The 14907-nt window shown below is 38.4% G+C and overlaps 1 protein-coding gene across 6 annotated transcripts in view; it reads left to right on the forward strand.

Annotated features, from left to right (window-relative positions):
- The window catches only part of HDAC9 (histone deacetylase 9), a 460460-nt gene that overhangs the window by 234089 nt on the left and 211464 nt on the right, over positions 1-14907 (forward strand). For 4 of the 6 annotated variants that reach the window (XM_058831729.1, XM_058831731.1, XM_058831733.1 and 1 more), the window contains 2 exons: positions 644-770; positions 2666-2787. In XM_058831729.1, coding sequence (XP_058687712.1) covers positions 644-770; positions 2666-2787 — 249 coding nt within the window. The remainder of the gene's footprint in view (positions 1-643; positions 771-2665; positions 2788-14907) is intronic. The other 2 variants (XM_058831732.1, XM_058831734.1) reach the window with 1 other exon arrangement.

Raw genomic sequence — 14907 nt, forward strand, 5'->3', positions numbered from 1 at the left:
ATGTCCCATGCTGCAAGCTTGAATTGGCAGTTTAACCTTACAATGACATGCTCTACTTTTTGCTCTGTATTGAGCTAGCCACCAAGAGAGGTCAAAATGCACTCTCTTGTCTGCCAGACATCGCAGGTAGAGGCCCTTAAAGGGCTCCAATTAAAAGCCTCACTGCTGGCTCTTTCTGCAGTGTTCTGCTTATAACCAAGACAGTGTTCAGAGGATAGTTTTGCTGTATTACTGCTATTAATTTATTAAAAGAAAAAAACACTCATTACTAAAAACTCAAACTGACCTTTTGTAACTGTCTTTTTAGTTCCATTGTTGGTTTTGTATTTGGATTGTTGGGAACTGTCAGGAAATAATTTAAATTCTTTAGATACATCTGGCCCTGGATAAATGGCCTCATCTACTGTTGAAATATTCCTTATGACTTCACTGGATTTTTGGGTCACAGCCAGCTTCAGGCTTCCACAGAGAAGCATTTAATCCAAATGCTATCTCATTTTGACTTTTTTCCACCAATAGTTTTTTTATAGTTTACAAAACTTCCAGCAATAAGGCACAGACTCTGTTTTGGAGTTTGTTTTATTTAAAACGGTAAGTTTTTTTAAAGTAAAGCTAAGATGAATTTAACTCTTGTGTTTCTTAGGGGCAGTGGCCAGCACAGAAGTGAAGCAGAAACTTCAAGAGTTCCTGTTGAGTAAATCAGCTACAAAAGACTCTCCAGCAAATGGGAAGAATCATTCCATGAGCCGCCACCCCAAGCTCTGGTACACGTATGTTCAGTATTAAGCTGCTTCCTTGTCTCGTTGAGGTATCAGCTAAAACTTGGCAGAATGCTTTTCCAGCAGGGTTGTTGAGAGTCTGCCTCCAGAGCAAGGCAGAAGTTCAACCCAAAGATTAGCGAAAAGCCAGAAGTGTTGTATTTCTGGTTGAACTGAGGAGTATTCAGTGTTCAGTGGTGAGATGAGAACTATACAGAACAAGACTCCCTCAAAAATCTGTGTAATTTGTTTTATTTCAGCTCCTTCATCTATAGTGATTATAGCTGTTGCAATCACAAGTTTTACAACTATACCTGTCATTTTTCCAAGTATCTTAAATTTTTGCAGTTAGAACAACTGTGTTTGTCTTGGATTTTGAATCAATCACAAAACGTTTTCTCTTGAAGAGATGCTGCTTTGCTTCCAGTGAAGTTGCTTGAATGGTGCTGGTAATTCACAAGGGTTTTGAGAAAGACAGTGGTCATCTAACTTTTCTGACTCATGGCTTTTAGTATCCAAATTGCATATTCTTATGATAACTTGGCCTTGACAAGAATCTGCTTAGATCATGGAAGCACTTGATTTTGTTGAATCTTTCAGACAGTCTATTGACATGTTAAGAGTTTACAGTTTTATAGTTTTTATTCCCCACATAAATGAATCCAACAAAATAAATTGTCTGCGCTTCTGAAAGATTTCAGTGTCATGCCTGCATTGATCTTCAAAAGGACAAACAGAAATACATATGGTAAACTAGATTTCTATCTTTTACTTATTCTTTTTAAAAAGAATTGCTGAAGGTTGGCCCTTGGAGTTTGCATTCTGAGCTAACCAGAGCTTTTTGGTAAAATTATTTAATATATAGTTGCATTGTGTTTGGTGGAGATACAGTAATAAACTCATTTTTTTCTTCCAAATAATATGTAAAAAGTCTCTTGAATATGTAAGATTTCTGGACTAATAATCTGAGCTTCAGATGACTGAGTATGAGGAGCTCTACAGAGGATGCCTTCTACTACACTACAAAAAGTAGAACTTCCTCTCATGACAGAGACATATTATTGATTAACCACACTGTGTTGGAAAGACAAGCAGAGTCTGTTAAAGGCCAAGTAAAATTATGTTTAAATAAACACAAAGTTTGAAAGTTTTTCTCCTTTCCCTCTCTAGTTAGAAATATCAAGCAAACTCCCCCCACTCAAAAAAAAGCTAGAAAAACAACCCCTGTTTCTGAGCCAAGTGATGCAATTTCTATGTGGTCGTTCAGAAAGCTCTGCACACAATATTTATTTCATCCAGCAGCTGTCAGAAAGCACTCTTCCAGCTTGGAGCTTCTCTGCTGACATGAGTGCTATGTGCTGCACAGTGGTATGCTCACAAAATTTACAAATTGAACTTAAAGTCAACGTTTCATTTACCTCATCCACTAAATAATTCAGTGAAGTGGGGTATCCAAGAGATAAAAATTCAATATTTCTGGTTATTTTATACAAGCCCTCGTGCCCTGAAAATCCCCCACATTTTAATAGGGAAGGCTTGATCAATATACGTCTATTTGTACGTGATAAACAAGCCTTAAACAGCTTTTGCTGTGTGTCAGCTGATTCATATTAAAAAGCAACCACCTGGAATTGTCAGTTCCCCAAGCTGGTGGTAGACCCTGCCTGTAGATCAACATGAATCTTATCCTATGAGACTTCTGTAATGAGCGCAAAAAATGTGTTTTTGGGAATCCCAAGGAGTTCCATAACTTACTGTAAGAGTGAAATTGGTTACATGAGCCTGTGGTTTGCGCACACTTGGACGAACAAGAACATAAACACAGCTGAGACGTGTGCAACATGTGTGGATAGTTACTGCTGGTCACCTCAGTGACAGCTAATTTGTGACCTCTGTGTCTGCTGCAGGGCTGCCCACCATACCTCACTGGATCAAAGCTCTCCACCCCTGAGTGGGGCCTCGCCACCATACAAATACACTTTACCAGGAGCACAGGATGCTAAGGATGATTTTCCACTTCGTAAAACGGGTGAGTTAGCGGCATTTATTCGAGCCCCTTGCCCAGCAATCCTCCCACCCTTTATTTTGACCAGGCTGTCCACCAGCAAGGCATATATTATACTCCAAAAATCCTGTTCAAGGTGATACTATGAGTAAGTTCAAAGGTCTAGACTGCATATTTCCAAGGTCAGCCTGGCCACATGGTATTGAGAGTCGGTGTTTCTCAGTGCTGACAGCTGGTGTAGGCTTCAGTTCTGTTAAATTTTGTTTCTAAACAGATCATCATTTCATGGATCTTTATTTTCTCTGCCTTTCTTCTGGTTTTAATAACTCTCTCTGCCCTGCTTGGTAGATACAGGATCTGTCTTCAGATGGTATTCTGCTTTTAGACAATGTTTTTCAGGGCATTTTGAGAGGAAATAATGGAAAGAGGAGGAATTGGATGAGTATTATATTTTGTGTCATTGATTGTCAGAGTTTGTGTGCCTATCACAGACTGGCAGAATATTCTGAGGTGGAAGAGACCCAGAAGGATTGTGGAGTCCAACATTTATGTGAATGGCCCATACAGGGATGGAACCCGTGACCTTGGTGTTACCAGCACTGTGCTGTGTCCCTATACACACATCTGCATGTCTTCTGACACATAGAAAGTGTTCTTTTGATGGTTTTAGAATATTTTGGAAGATCTAACAATTGAATATTTTATCTTGACAGCAGGTGAACTGTAGACTTAGCTTTTTCTGCGCCACAAAGAAAGCTAGAATGGTGGTGGAGTCCATGTGGCTGTTGCCTCAGGACCTTGGTGCAGTGACTGGTATCCAGGAATGCAGGGAGACACTCAGAGGAGGGGGGGGAAAGGAAAAGAAAACATTAGATCGCTTATTGCATGAGTCTGCTGTTGAGTGATATAGTTACGTTCAGAGAGAAAGTCTGACCCCCTACTGTGCTAACAGCCTTTGAATGTGATTTAGCCACTGGGAGATTGAAAACTAACTGCAAAACTGACTTGAAAAGAAGTGGCATTTGGAACCAGCATATATTCAGAGAGAAAATCCAGCCTGTATCTAATACTTCGGGGCAGACCCTCTAAGCTCATATTATATCCCCAAATATTTTCAAAGGAATGGAAGCATGAAAAGCAGAATGCTAATTTATTCTAGCCAAATTGCTTTTTGTACTATATGGTGGCAATATAACAAGATTCTATAAAATCTTGTTCAGGCTGTTCATCACAATAAACCCTTATGTGGTTCTCTGCTTAATACCACTGGATAGCATATATTTTCTATGCCAATAGACTATACATTTTCATTTTGTAGAACAAAATTCTACATCTTCTAAATGCTGTGAATTCATCTACATGTATTTGAAATGCAAGCTTCAATTTTTCTTCCATGTTTATGTATCTTAAACATTATGATTGATATTTATGATGTGTCAGACTGTTGATCTGTAAAACAAAACATTTTCAAACTTTGTAACAGTAAAGTTCTCGTGCAGCTGCTAATACTTTTATATCTCTGTGGGGGTTTCAAAATATTCCTTAATTCAATTCCCATTGTCTGCATAAGAGGACTATAATATAATTAAATCCAGATGTTTTCTATATGCTATTCCAAATATTTGGGCATGCAGTGCATCAGTTCCAAAATTGAACAAAGCACATGATGACTCTCTGAAAAGATATCTACAGAACAAATAGACAAATACTAATATAATCATTAGTACAACCGTTTCTATGACATTGACATAGTGATTCTGATAAGCAAATATAAATGAAGTGTACAGCATGTTGTATGTTACCAACAGGGGATATTTGATATCTCTCCATATCCGTGAAAATGGCAACTGTTAATATCCTGTTTACACATCCAGTCTCTCTGTGTACTAGAGATGTTTAATTCCAGTCTTCAGCAACATCCCCACAAAGCTTTCAATGGTTGTTCATCAGGTTGAGTGTAAAAGCAACAGGAACCAAATCGACACAAGTCAAATGACCCTAAACTGATCTGGGTGGCTATAGGGCCATCCTCCAGGCAGAGGGGACATTGTGGAGCCTGTGTCATCCCCACGGGACCTTACTAGACAAAGATGTCCCACGAGCACTCATGTATATGGACAGGCTGTAAGCCTGCAGAAATCTGACCTTTGCCATGAGGGGTGACCCTCTTTTCCTTCCCTTTAGGCCATGAACACTTATTGCCACTGGCTCCTGGTAAACCCTCTGTGGTGCTGAACCTGCGTGAAGTCAGCAATTCATATGAAAGCAGACCTCACATTCCTTTCAGCCTTAAGAAAGAAATACCTGTTGTGACTTTTAATTACAGCTTTGTTTTGCTTTTTAGGTTCCTTTTTTTTCTTTAAATCTTCATAATATAAGATACAGAGGTATCTTTCTCTTCTCCAGTGTTGATAAAATGCTCTCATACGATAATTCTGATTGAATCAGGTACTCTGAGATCAGATTTAATGGGAAACAAAGCTGAATGATTCTGCCCTGACATCCTAATGTGTTTTTCAGTGCTGGGGGAACATCAAGTGTCACACAGGCATTGTAAATCATGCGTTTTGCTTGCTTGCTTTCTTGTTCAGTAATCCATTTAATCTTTGTTTAATTAGTTCTGAAGTGGCATCTCCTTTTTAATCTTCTAAAAATTAATTCCAAAAGAATGGAAAATATTTTCTGCAGCATTTACTCTTCTAGTATCTAGAATGATGGAATGCTTAAATAACTAGGAAAAGACTTAAAAGTCTTGCACTGTCAGTGTTTACAGTTAGGTACCTGAGTTAACATCCTAGTGCAGTGACTGTGGTTACTCAACAAGTCTCAGCCATGTGGATTGTTCCTTTCTGTACAAGATGCGGCAGAAGTTGTCAGCAGTGGACTTCAGAAAGTTTAGCTGCATGGAGGATTGGGACTGTCCTAAGGGCTAGAGGCCAGGATATGCAACTCTTTGCACAGCTGCATTCAGATGCTTGGTGTTGACAGACTTTGAAAAGAGCAGAGCAAGGGGAGCTATTGCTTCACTGGATAGATAAATACACCATAAGGAGAAGCTACACATCTGTAGCTACAAGCAGAATTTAGTGTAAACAGCGTAACATTAAATTTTAAAAATCCCCAAAACTTGCACCATGGATACAGTGTTTTCTTCAATGCACCCAAAAGCCTGAGCAGCACATGGCTCATTAACTTTCAATGAGACTAATGTGTCTAAATTACTAGAGAGGTTTGAAAATACCTCCCTATTACTGAACACTTTTGAAATTCATACTGACTGTTTTAAGAGCTCTGATGGGAGCCATGTACTTTTGAAAATCTGATCATTTAATATGGGGAACTTTTGCTTGTTGAGCTCCTCTATTCTGTGACTATCTGTCCAGGAAAATATTCTCCTCTTTATGAGGTTACTGTAAAACTAACAAAACCACACTAAACAACATGGGTTTGGCAGGGTAGAAAGTCTTTTCAAATATTTTTTATTTTTCCTTTATCTTTTCAAAATGCAGAAGTTCTAGCAAATGGCCCTAACAGTTGCATTTTCTCCACATTTAAAATTTTATTTTTTATATGCAAGTGTTGATACAAACCAGCAAAAGCCGGTAAGTTCCAGCAAGAATTAGCTCTCTGGCCAAAGCTGCATACTTTTTAAAAATGTTGCTGTAGGTGGAATTTCTGCATTTTGTTACATATTTTGGCTTTTTGGGGAAGAAGTTCCTGGGGACATCATCATATCAAATAGGAACTGTTTTTTCTCTCCTGAGTTTAGCACAATCATGGAAGAATGGGAATGTCAATCAGTATTTCTATTTATTTTGGTTTTGTGCCAGTTGAATCTTTCTTTGCAGATGGAGTTGTGCGCTTACGACTTGCATGGTGCTTAGGGATCTGAAGATATCTCACAATACAACAATTTGAGAAGATGTTTGTAGCTCACCTTCCAAAAATTGGAGGCATACTCAATGGAAACATAGCATGGGGCCTTTTTTTAATAGCAAATAGTATGAGGCTCTTCCTTGGATGGGAGAAGTTGTGTAATTTCACACAGGAAAAAAGAGGAGATGAAGGATTGTTTAATGTTGTGATGAAAGAGAGGAAGAAGGCTGTCTTACACAGCCATGAAGATCACTCTGTAAAAACCATATTAAGTTAACCTGATTAGGCAATAGAATAACAGTGTAGGCCTTGTGTAAATGAGAATGAAAGATTCTTGAATGAGAACTCAGCAGATGTAATTTTTTAAGAAAAGAAAATTAATTAGAATATTTCCTTACAATTCTTTGTGCACTTAGTGACTCAGTAATTTACTGGAGCAGTTGAAAATCAGAAGAAAAACATCATTGTGTGAAGGTTTTTCTCCTTTCCCCTTCTGTGCCACCAAATTTTATTTCTGTTTGCATTTTCTAGGAAAACAATCTTTTGTGATGTAACGGTATATGAAAAAGCTGGATTTCTTTTGGTTTTCATTCAAAAAAAAGGCTTAGAGTATCTCAAACCCTCAATTACCATGTCTGCCAAAATGAAGAAGTCCAGGTCAGTGGAGAGAAGTGCTATTTTTCTCTGAATTTATGAGCAAGCACAATAAATGGGAGAGGCACTTTGTTTATTGAAGCAAGGAAAGGAGGCAAACATATGATTCTCCTATTTTTATCCCATTTTCCAGGGATGCTAAGCATTCCTGCCTCTCCAGAGTCCTTGTTTTCCTGGGTTGGTGAGCCGTCTTGACAAATTTGGACTAGGTAGTGTGCCCAGAAGAAGTCAGTACTTATCAAAGAGAGAAGGTACCCTGACCTTGACTCTTCTTCCCGTTAATCGCCAAACATTTTCAGCCTTCCCAAATTCAGTATCAATAACTTCAGAGCATGTAATTAGCAGTAGGAAGTTTTAGAAAGAGAAAAGCTTCCACTTGCAATTGCAGAGTTGTGGAGTGGAGTCAAAGCTTCTGGATTCATGTGATGAACAAGCCAAACCAGTGTCCAGGCCCTGGGAGCCAGCAGCTCCAAGAAAATGTGATGTGATTGTAGCTGCTGTGCAGGGCTGCTCTTGTCTCCAGTCCACCAGAGCCCTGCAGCCTCCCAAGCTGGGGCTTAGGAGGGATGTCTTGTCATTCTGATTGAGCCCAGCTTAGAGGAGGTAAGTATTTGAGACATACTAAAACTAAAAAATGAGTGCTAGTGTAGGCTCAATGACACTGTCAAAGAGAAAAGAACTTGTGTAGGCATGTTTTGGTATCATGAAAGCTGCCAGGGCTTGCACCAGGGCTCAACAGCAGTCATCACCAGAATGATTCTCATGAAGACCATCATAATCTTCCCATCAGTCAAAGGCTGTTCCTCTAATGTATTTTATTTAACACTTACTTTTAATTGTAGAAAGCAAGTTTTTGTGAGTGGGTAAAAAAATTACTCAGTTTCCAGATTCAGTGTCTTTCTCTTCTAGAAGAAAATAACACTCTGTGTATATATGTCATGTTATGTTTTGCCAGTAATTATTCCGTGACACTAGCCACTCTTTTTCATAACTAAACTAATTATGCAATCTTGATCAAAATACTGGCTTAGTTATTTTACTGACCAGTGTATAACCAAAACTGAATTATGACGTTCTGCTTCATGTGAGTGCATGAAAGTTTTCTTACACTGTGTATGTTTTCAAAAATGCTTTATAAATCAGCATTAAGAAATAAATTGCATAACTTTTTGATAAGCAAGTAATCAGGTACTAGACACTTTTTTGACCTTTGAACCTAAAGAAACCGCTTTGATAAGCAAGAGGGAGAAGTCCAAAAATCTAAAGCATTTTAAGAACATAATGTCCATTGAAAATGAAGTGGAATATTTTTAATGGGTATTTCAAAGCTTATTCACTTTGGATAAATAAATTACAAAATACTGCATATAAAATTTGAGACTCTTTGAAGTGAGTAGAGATTGTCCTGTTTGATTTCAGTAGGACTAGGATTTTTCTTCTTCCACTGTATCTAGAGCAGGGAGAGTTGAAAACCTTTAGAAAAGTAAACAAGAACATCTAAAAGATCGCAAAAAGAGAGGAACAGAGAAGTCAAAAGTGGAAATCACATGCTATGGGATCATCCAAAATAGAAGATACCGGTTAGTAAAGACTGCATTTCTCCAAAATCCTGCAAAACATGGTTTCACTGAAAAATCTATTCAAACCCACAACTCTAATTAAGGGTTTTAGCTGCCAAATAACATGTTGTGGCTAAAGCCAAGTGAGTATTACAGAGCCATTCATGAGCAAAGGCATAAGCTTTGTACTTTGCTTTTGATTTTCTCATGGGAAAGTAATATAAATGAGACTGATACCTCCCTGTTGGCTTTAACTGTTAGAAATGCAAAGCATGCTGAAATTGTACATAATTCTCTTCCAAAGGAAAGGAAATAGCATTTCAATGGTTTTCCTCAGTGTCTCGTTGAGTTATGGTGGTGCACAATTATTCTTGTTAAATTACTCTACCAGATGGAAGGCTACATTGTATATTTAGCTAATTAAGTTGTAGGGGACTGGAATTATATCCCACAGCATAAGAATCTATCTAAAAGTAAATTTATTTTAATTCAGTATAGTGGTGAAGGTGTAGTATGGATGTCCAATTAAGACTTCAAACATGGGTTTTTTCTTCTCACATTGCTTAACATGAAGCGATACTTTCACAAAGTCAGCCTTGCCTGCAGAAGTTCAAGAAGACAAACATGTCTTGAATGTCCAAACAACTTTGGAGCCAATTTTATCTTCATTTTTCTTCAGTGGAGCTTAATTGCCTTCCTGCTTTTGAGATGAACTTGGCCAATGGTTCTCATCTGCTAGGAGAGCAAGATATAATGTGTTTTGGTTGCTTTTGTTTTCTTGGCATCCTGTTGCCTTTGGACAACTCCAGAGTACGATTCAGCAGCCTAGACCTACCCTGCTCACATTTACCAATGACACAGATGCCCTGTTAACCCAGGGTAGAAGATGATGGTGTTTCATCATGAATTTCTGAAGGTTGATGAAATACTGGACTGTACCTTTTCCCTGACATCAGTGAGTTATCACTGCTGGATATTTTTCTAAATTAAAATCTGTGGGATTTAAACACCCTATGAACTAGTTCCGACTTCTATGGGGCTTGGGGAACAACACAATCATGAACGTGATTATTCTATAAAAAATAGATCATGTCAAATGGTGACAGTGGCAAAAGCCTTGACTTTTGGAGCTAGGGGATTATCTGTGGCAGTTCTTCATTGAATAGAATATTTTTTCTTGGGATTCAGTGAATTTGGGAGCAGGATTTAGACTGAGGAATGGGATTTGCTATATTTTCAGAAAGTAGGATATTGTATTCCCATTGTTCTTCCTAGCTACAGCTAGCTGGTGTAGGTGGTCAGAAGAAAGGGTAAGAATTACCAGTGGAGACCTAACAAGGAGGACTACTAGTCATGCATATCTTAATTTATTTTTTTTAATTATTACCATTCAGATGAGGGATACCCTCTATTCAAGTGCCTGTTTCATCTTCTCCTCCACACCACCTGAGAGCTCAGATGGGAGCTGGGTCCAGAAGGTGCTATAAACGTCTAATAAAATCACAGAATTTGATGACATGCAGAGAAGATGAAAATTTATTTTAAACTATCCTTGTTCCTTAATTCTATGGTTCAAGACAGAATAGTAGTATTTGCTTTTTAATCCCCTACTATTATTAGGAAAGGATATTATTCTACCTGTAAGAAGATTAAAATGAACCTGACAGAGTGGTGAAATGTCATGGTTTCAGCAGTCTTGATGTAATGAGGATTCGTAAGGCCCAGTAAAACCATGGCCTCCCTGAAACTGCTGCATAACCCTGTGATGCAAATGCAAGGAGATGCTGTTTCTTTGCTAAAAACTGGAATTTATTAAAAATTCTATCAAGAGACATATTCTTCTGCCTTATAGGTTAGATGAAGAACATATATCAACAGGAAACACATCATAATGCTCAGGTATTCAAGATTTCCAATTCTGGCTAAATCCAAGCAGTAAAAGAAGTAATTTCTACATCTAACTCATTAAATTGTGCCTAGAAAGATAACACTTGTTTGCATGGATAATGAAACAAATATTTTATGTTTCATACAGACTGCAGTGAATAACTAAGAAAAGTCAGATATTTAAAGAAGCTTCAGGGACTATTTCATTTTTGAACCTGCTTTAGAAAATTAATGAAAATATGCTAATCTTGTTAAATTGGTTTCCTTAGCCTGAAGAGAGCAGAAGGGCTGCAAGATCCCCTGTAATCTAATTAGCTCTTTTACCATGTGTTTCACTAAACCTGTTTTTTTATTTAGGGAATGGATATTTACCTTAGTCTGAAAAAATAAAGCATTCTACCTGTTACAGAAGTAAAATAAAGCAAAGGACTAAAGGGTTTCACATATGACTAGCACTCCCCATAAAGTGAATGGTTGTACAGGAAACTGTTTCAGTATATCCTGAAAACACATTAGGTGATGCAAACCAGAAAAACAAAGCATCTCCATCCTGTACTGCTGTATCTGGTTCTCCTGCCATGTTGGGACCACCCAGCAATCAGGTCCATGTAGTTCTTGGAAGAACTTTAGAGGACACATGTAAATAGCTTTCACTCTCATTAATCTAATTTAAAACTCTTTCAGAAGTGGCATTTTAAATCATCAGAATTGAGAAGTCATTGAACCCACAGAATTATACAACATGTAGACTACTACCATCTTCCAGTCTGTCATCCAGTGGGGAGAATGTCCACGCGTACATTGTCCAGTGTTATCTTCCATTGGGATGTGGTGTTCTACAGCAAATGTCAGTCAGTCGTGTATGAAGACCAAGAGGCACTGCTCATCTTGCCTATGCTTTATATAATCACATGCAGGTGGCTGAGACACTCTGTGGCTGCCTACAGAAAGGCAGAGCAGCAATCAGAAACTTCATTCAGAGCAGAGAATAGTTACATGTTCATGAGAACCACGTGTCGTAAAGGCTGTGAGATCACCAGGTCTCTCAGAAGGATAGGCTCCTTCACAGCTCTTCACAAAGCAGCTGAGGAAGCTGGAAGCAGCTTTTGTTCCTGATCTGTGTGCCTCTGCCTCTCTAGCTTTCTGCCAGGCTTTGGTTGCATCCACAGTTTTGCTGAGGAAGCCCAGATTATCTTCACATTTACCCTTTCTGGTGGTGCTTAGGACTGTCTTGTGCATTTGATTCTGCCTACCTCAACTGAAGGGGAAACTGGGAAGTTTCTTCTTAGCCCATAGCTTTCAGACCAGCTTCTTAGGAGCCTAAGATATGCCTGCTCTGGTTGGTTTTGTTGCAGTATTAATGTGGGATTTGACCTTTCCTTTTGGTCTCCAGGTCCTGCCATAGCATAAGCAAGCAGGCTGCTTTATTATTTATGTGTATTACCAGGGTGACTGGGAGCCCACAGCACCCAGGAACCTGTTCAGCTATGCAGTAGACCTGACAAAATGAGGATCTCTTCACAGTGTGGTATTTTTTCAATTCTTCCTCTGCTCCTTCAGGATAAATCACAACAGAAATCTCCAAGTTATCTCATTGTCCACATACAGTGTCTTGAAAATATTTAATTGCCAGAGTGCTAGAAAGAAATTTGACAAAGGATAAACCAGTGGTATGCTGGCAATATCCCCATTGTGCTAACCAGTGCCATCTTAGTGTTTGTTTTGGAGTTCTGATGGCCTGTGTCCATGCATCCTCATTTTGTGCTGCAACTTTAAGCTATCTTCAGCATGAAGGGTTATGGTGTACAGCACAAAATCCTTGTCAGTACATGAGTTTTTAATACAATAGGATTTAAAAAAAGGCAACCCGCTGTGGTGTGAATAAACAGATTTCTTGACTATGTATTCAATTACTGATACTTATTAGATACGAGCCAGAAAAAAAAAAATCAAACTCCTGCATGCAGTATGGTGTAGAATATATTCAAATCAGTATCACATATGACTCTTCATGATTTTAAAAAAAAAAAGCTATAGCTAAAGAAACAGAGAATACCTGTGAGAATTTGCTTTAAGATCTTTGGTATTTAATTGTTTCTGGTGACCTAATTATGTTAGGGAAGTTCAGGTTGCTGTTTTGAAAAGGGTCTTAGTGATAACAGTTGATGCCTGGGCAATGGCGAACAGTTTATCTTTCTTGAGTAGGATGTCAGTTTTGCCACTGTTGCTCATGTTGGTGTTGGAATCTTTTTAGCCAAATTTAGCATCATTTACCTCACAGCTTTTCTAAGCCAGCCTGCTTGTGAGGAAAAGGAAATGCTTTCACTTTAGAGCCTTTTGGAATCTGGACAAAAGCTCACTTTCTGTTCTTTAGGCTTCCTATATATGGCTTTAGCCTCAAGATGAGGACCTGCTTGCTATGCACTCTCTACCATCCCCCATTTCCTGCCTGGCTTCATTAAATGCTGATTTGAAGTTGGCACACACTCTTCTGATACAAAAGTACTACTGTGTTCCAGGAACCATCAGAAAGTAGTGCATTATTGTCTTTTACATTCTCTTCATATATGTCTTCGCCCCATGCGTAAAAAGGATTTTCATTCCTTCTTCTTAAATATCTCTGTATGTTTAATAAAAAGAAACAGTGAGGCAAAGCCCTGGCAAGAAAACCTCAGCTCATTTGGGAGCAATCTGGCCCCAGGCTATATTCTTGTATGCTAGTATCTGCTAATTGCTAATATTAAAAGTGGAGTACAGGATGTAATGACTTCACTAAATCATTTTTCCTATCTCTTGTGCTTGTATTTGAGCACCATGTTCCTTAGGAGAGACTACCTTTTTTTCACCTGATCAATGATAGCTCATGTGATGAAATGAATGTGTACCTACATAGAAGCCAGTATATTTTCCATTTTTGACAGTACAGTTACTTTATTTTTTTTTCCTTTATGAAGCCACCATAAAATATGAGAAAATTAATTTAAACACTGTTTTTCTTCTTAACCTACAGCCAAAGCTCTTAGTTCTGTAGACACAGTTACAAGTCATGGCAAAATGTTAGGTAACCAATCCTTTGATTGCCTGTGATATCTTCTTCTCTTATTTAAACTAATCCTTTCTGTCTTTGATATCTATTTCCCACTTAGAATCATTTAAAGAGTTATATGAGTCCATAATTACCAGCACTAAAAAGAGAATAAGCCATGTAATAGCAACACAACTGAACAAATCGTATTACTGCAGCATCTCATTATTACAGATTATGCTACCTCTATGTAAACAGTCATTTTCAGACTAGTCTTTCCTGAAATCCTCTGAAGTGGATCACTCAAATCAGCTGATTCCTGTTGAGAACAATGACATGGGCTTTGATGGCCTTCAGAGAAAATAGCTGTGTCTTTTTGTTTTCTCTGCACAAAACTCTTTCAAATAATATATGTTCACTTTCTCCAAGCAACAATTCATTATTACTTGTTCCAAAGTGCTAAATATAATAGAATTGCAAAGATTTGTGGAGCAAAGAGGTTAGCTAAACAGAGACCAACTAAACTGATAGTAGCTGTATACTGTTTCTTACTAAGATTTTAGATTCAGAGCCCAACCAACCAGACTTCGGCCATGAAAATTTGCCATCCTGTGTTCCTCGTCCTCATGGCCGCATTCCTGGCCACGTGCTCTTGTTTTTCTCTTGTCTGTGGCATTTGGGCTCCATGATTCAGTCCACTGTAGTTGGAGTCATCAAACCCAGCAAAACACACGCCATTCCACACCTCCAGCATTTAGAGAGGCTTCTTTTCCTCAGGAGGGCAAGGTACAGGATGTCTTCTATATTGGGTAGAATTAATCTAGTTTTGAGTTCAGGACTCCAGTGGGATGGTTAGTGTATAGAAAGTTAGCCACATGCATTAATTTTCTTGCTGTGTCAGTGTCTTGGTTTGTGGTTGAATCACCATATAGATTCCATGATGATCTTTTCAATAATGTTCTGATATTACTGGTGAAAAAATGTTACTTCTTAGGGGCTTGTATTTGCTTAAGAGAGCTACTCTGCAGCAATTGGGGGAGTAAATCTTTAGCCTCAAAAGTTATTTGGCATTGACTCCCCATGTGACAGTTTTTCCCATGGAGAATGCCTTTGTGTGATGAACACAGTCAGCCATGGCAATGA

This window comes from Poecile atricapillus, chromosome 2, assembly GCF_030490865.1.
Source record: "Poecile atricapillus isolate bPoeAtr1 chromosome 2, bPoeAtr1.hap1, whole genome shotgun sequence".
Lineage (NCBI taxonomy): Eukaryota > Metazoa > Chordata > Aves > Passeriformes > Paridae > Poecile > Poecile atricapillus.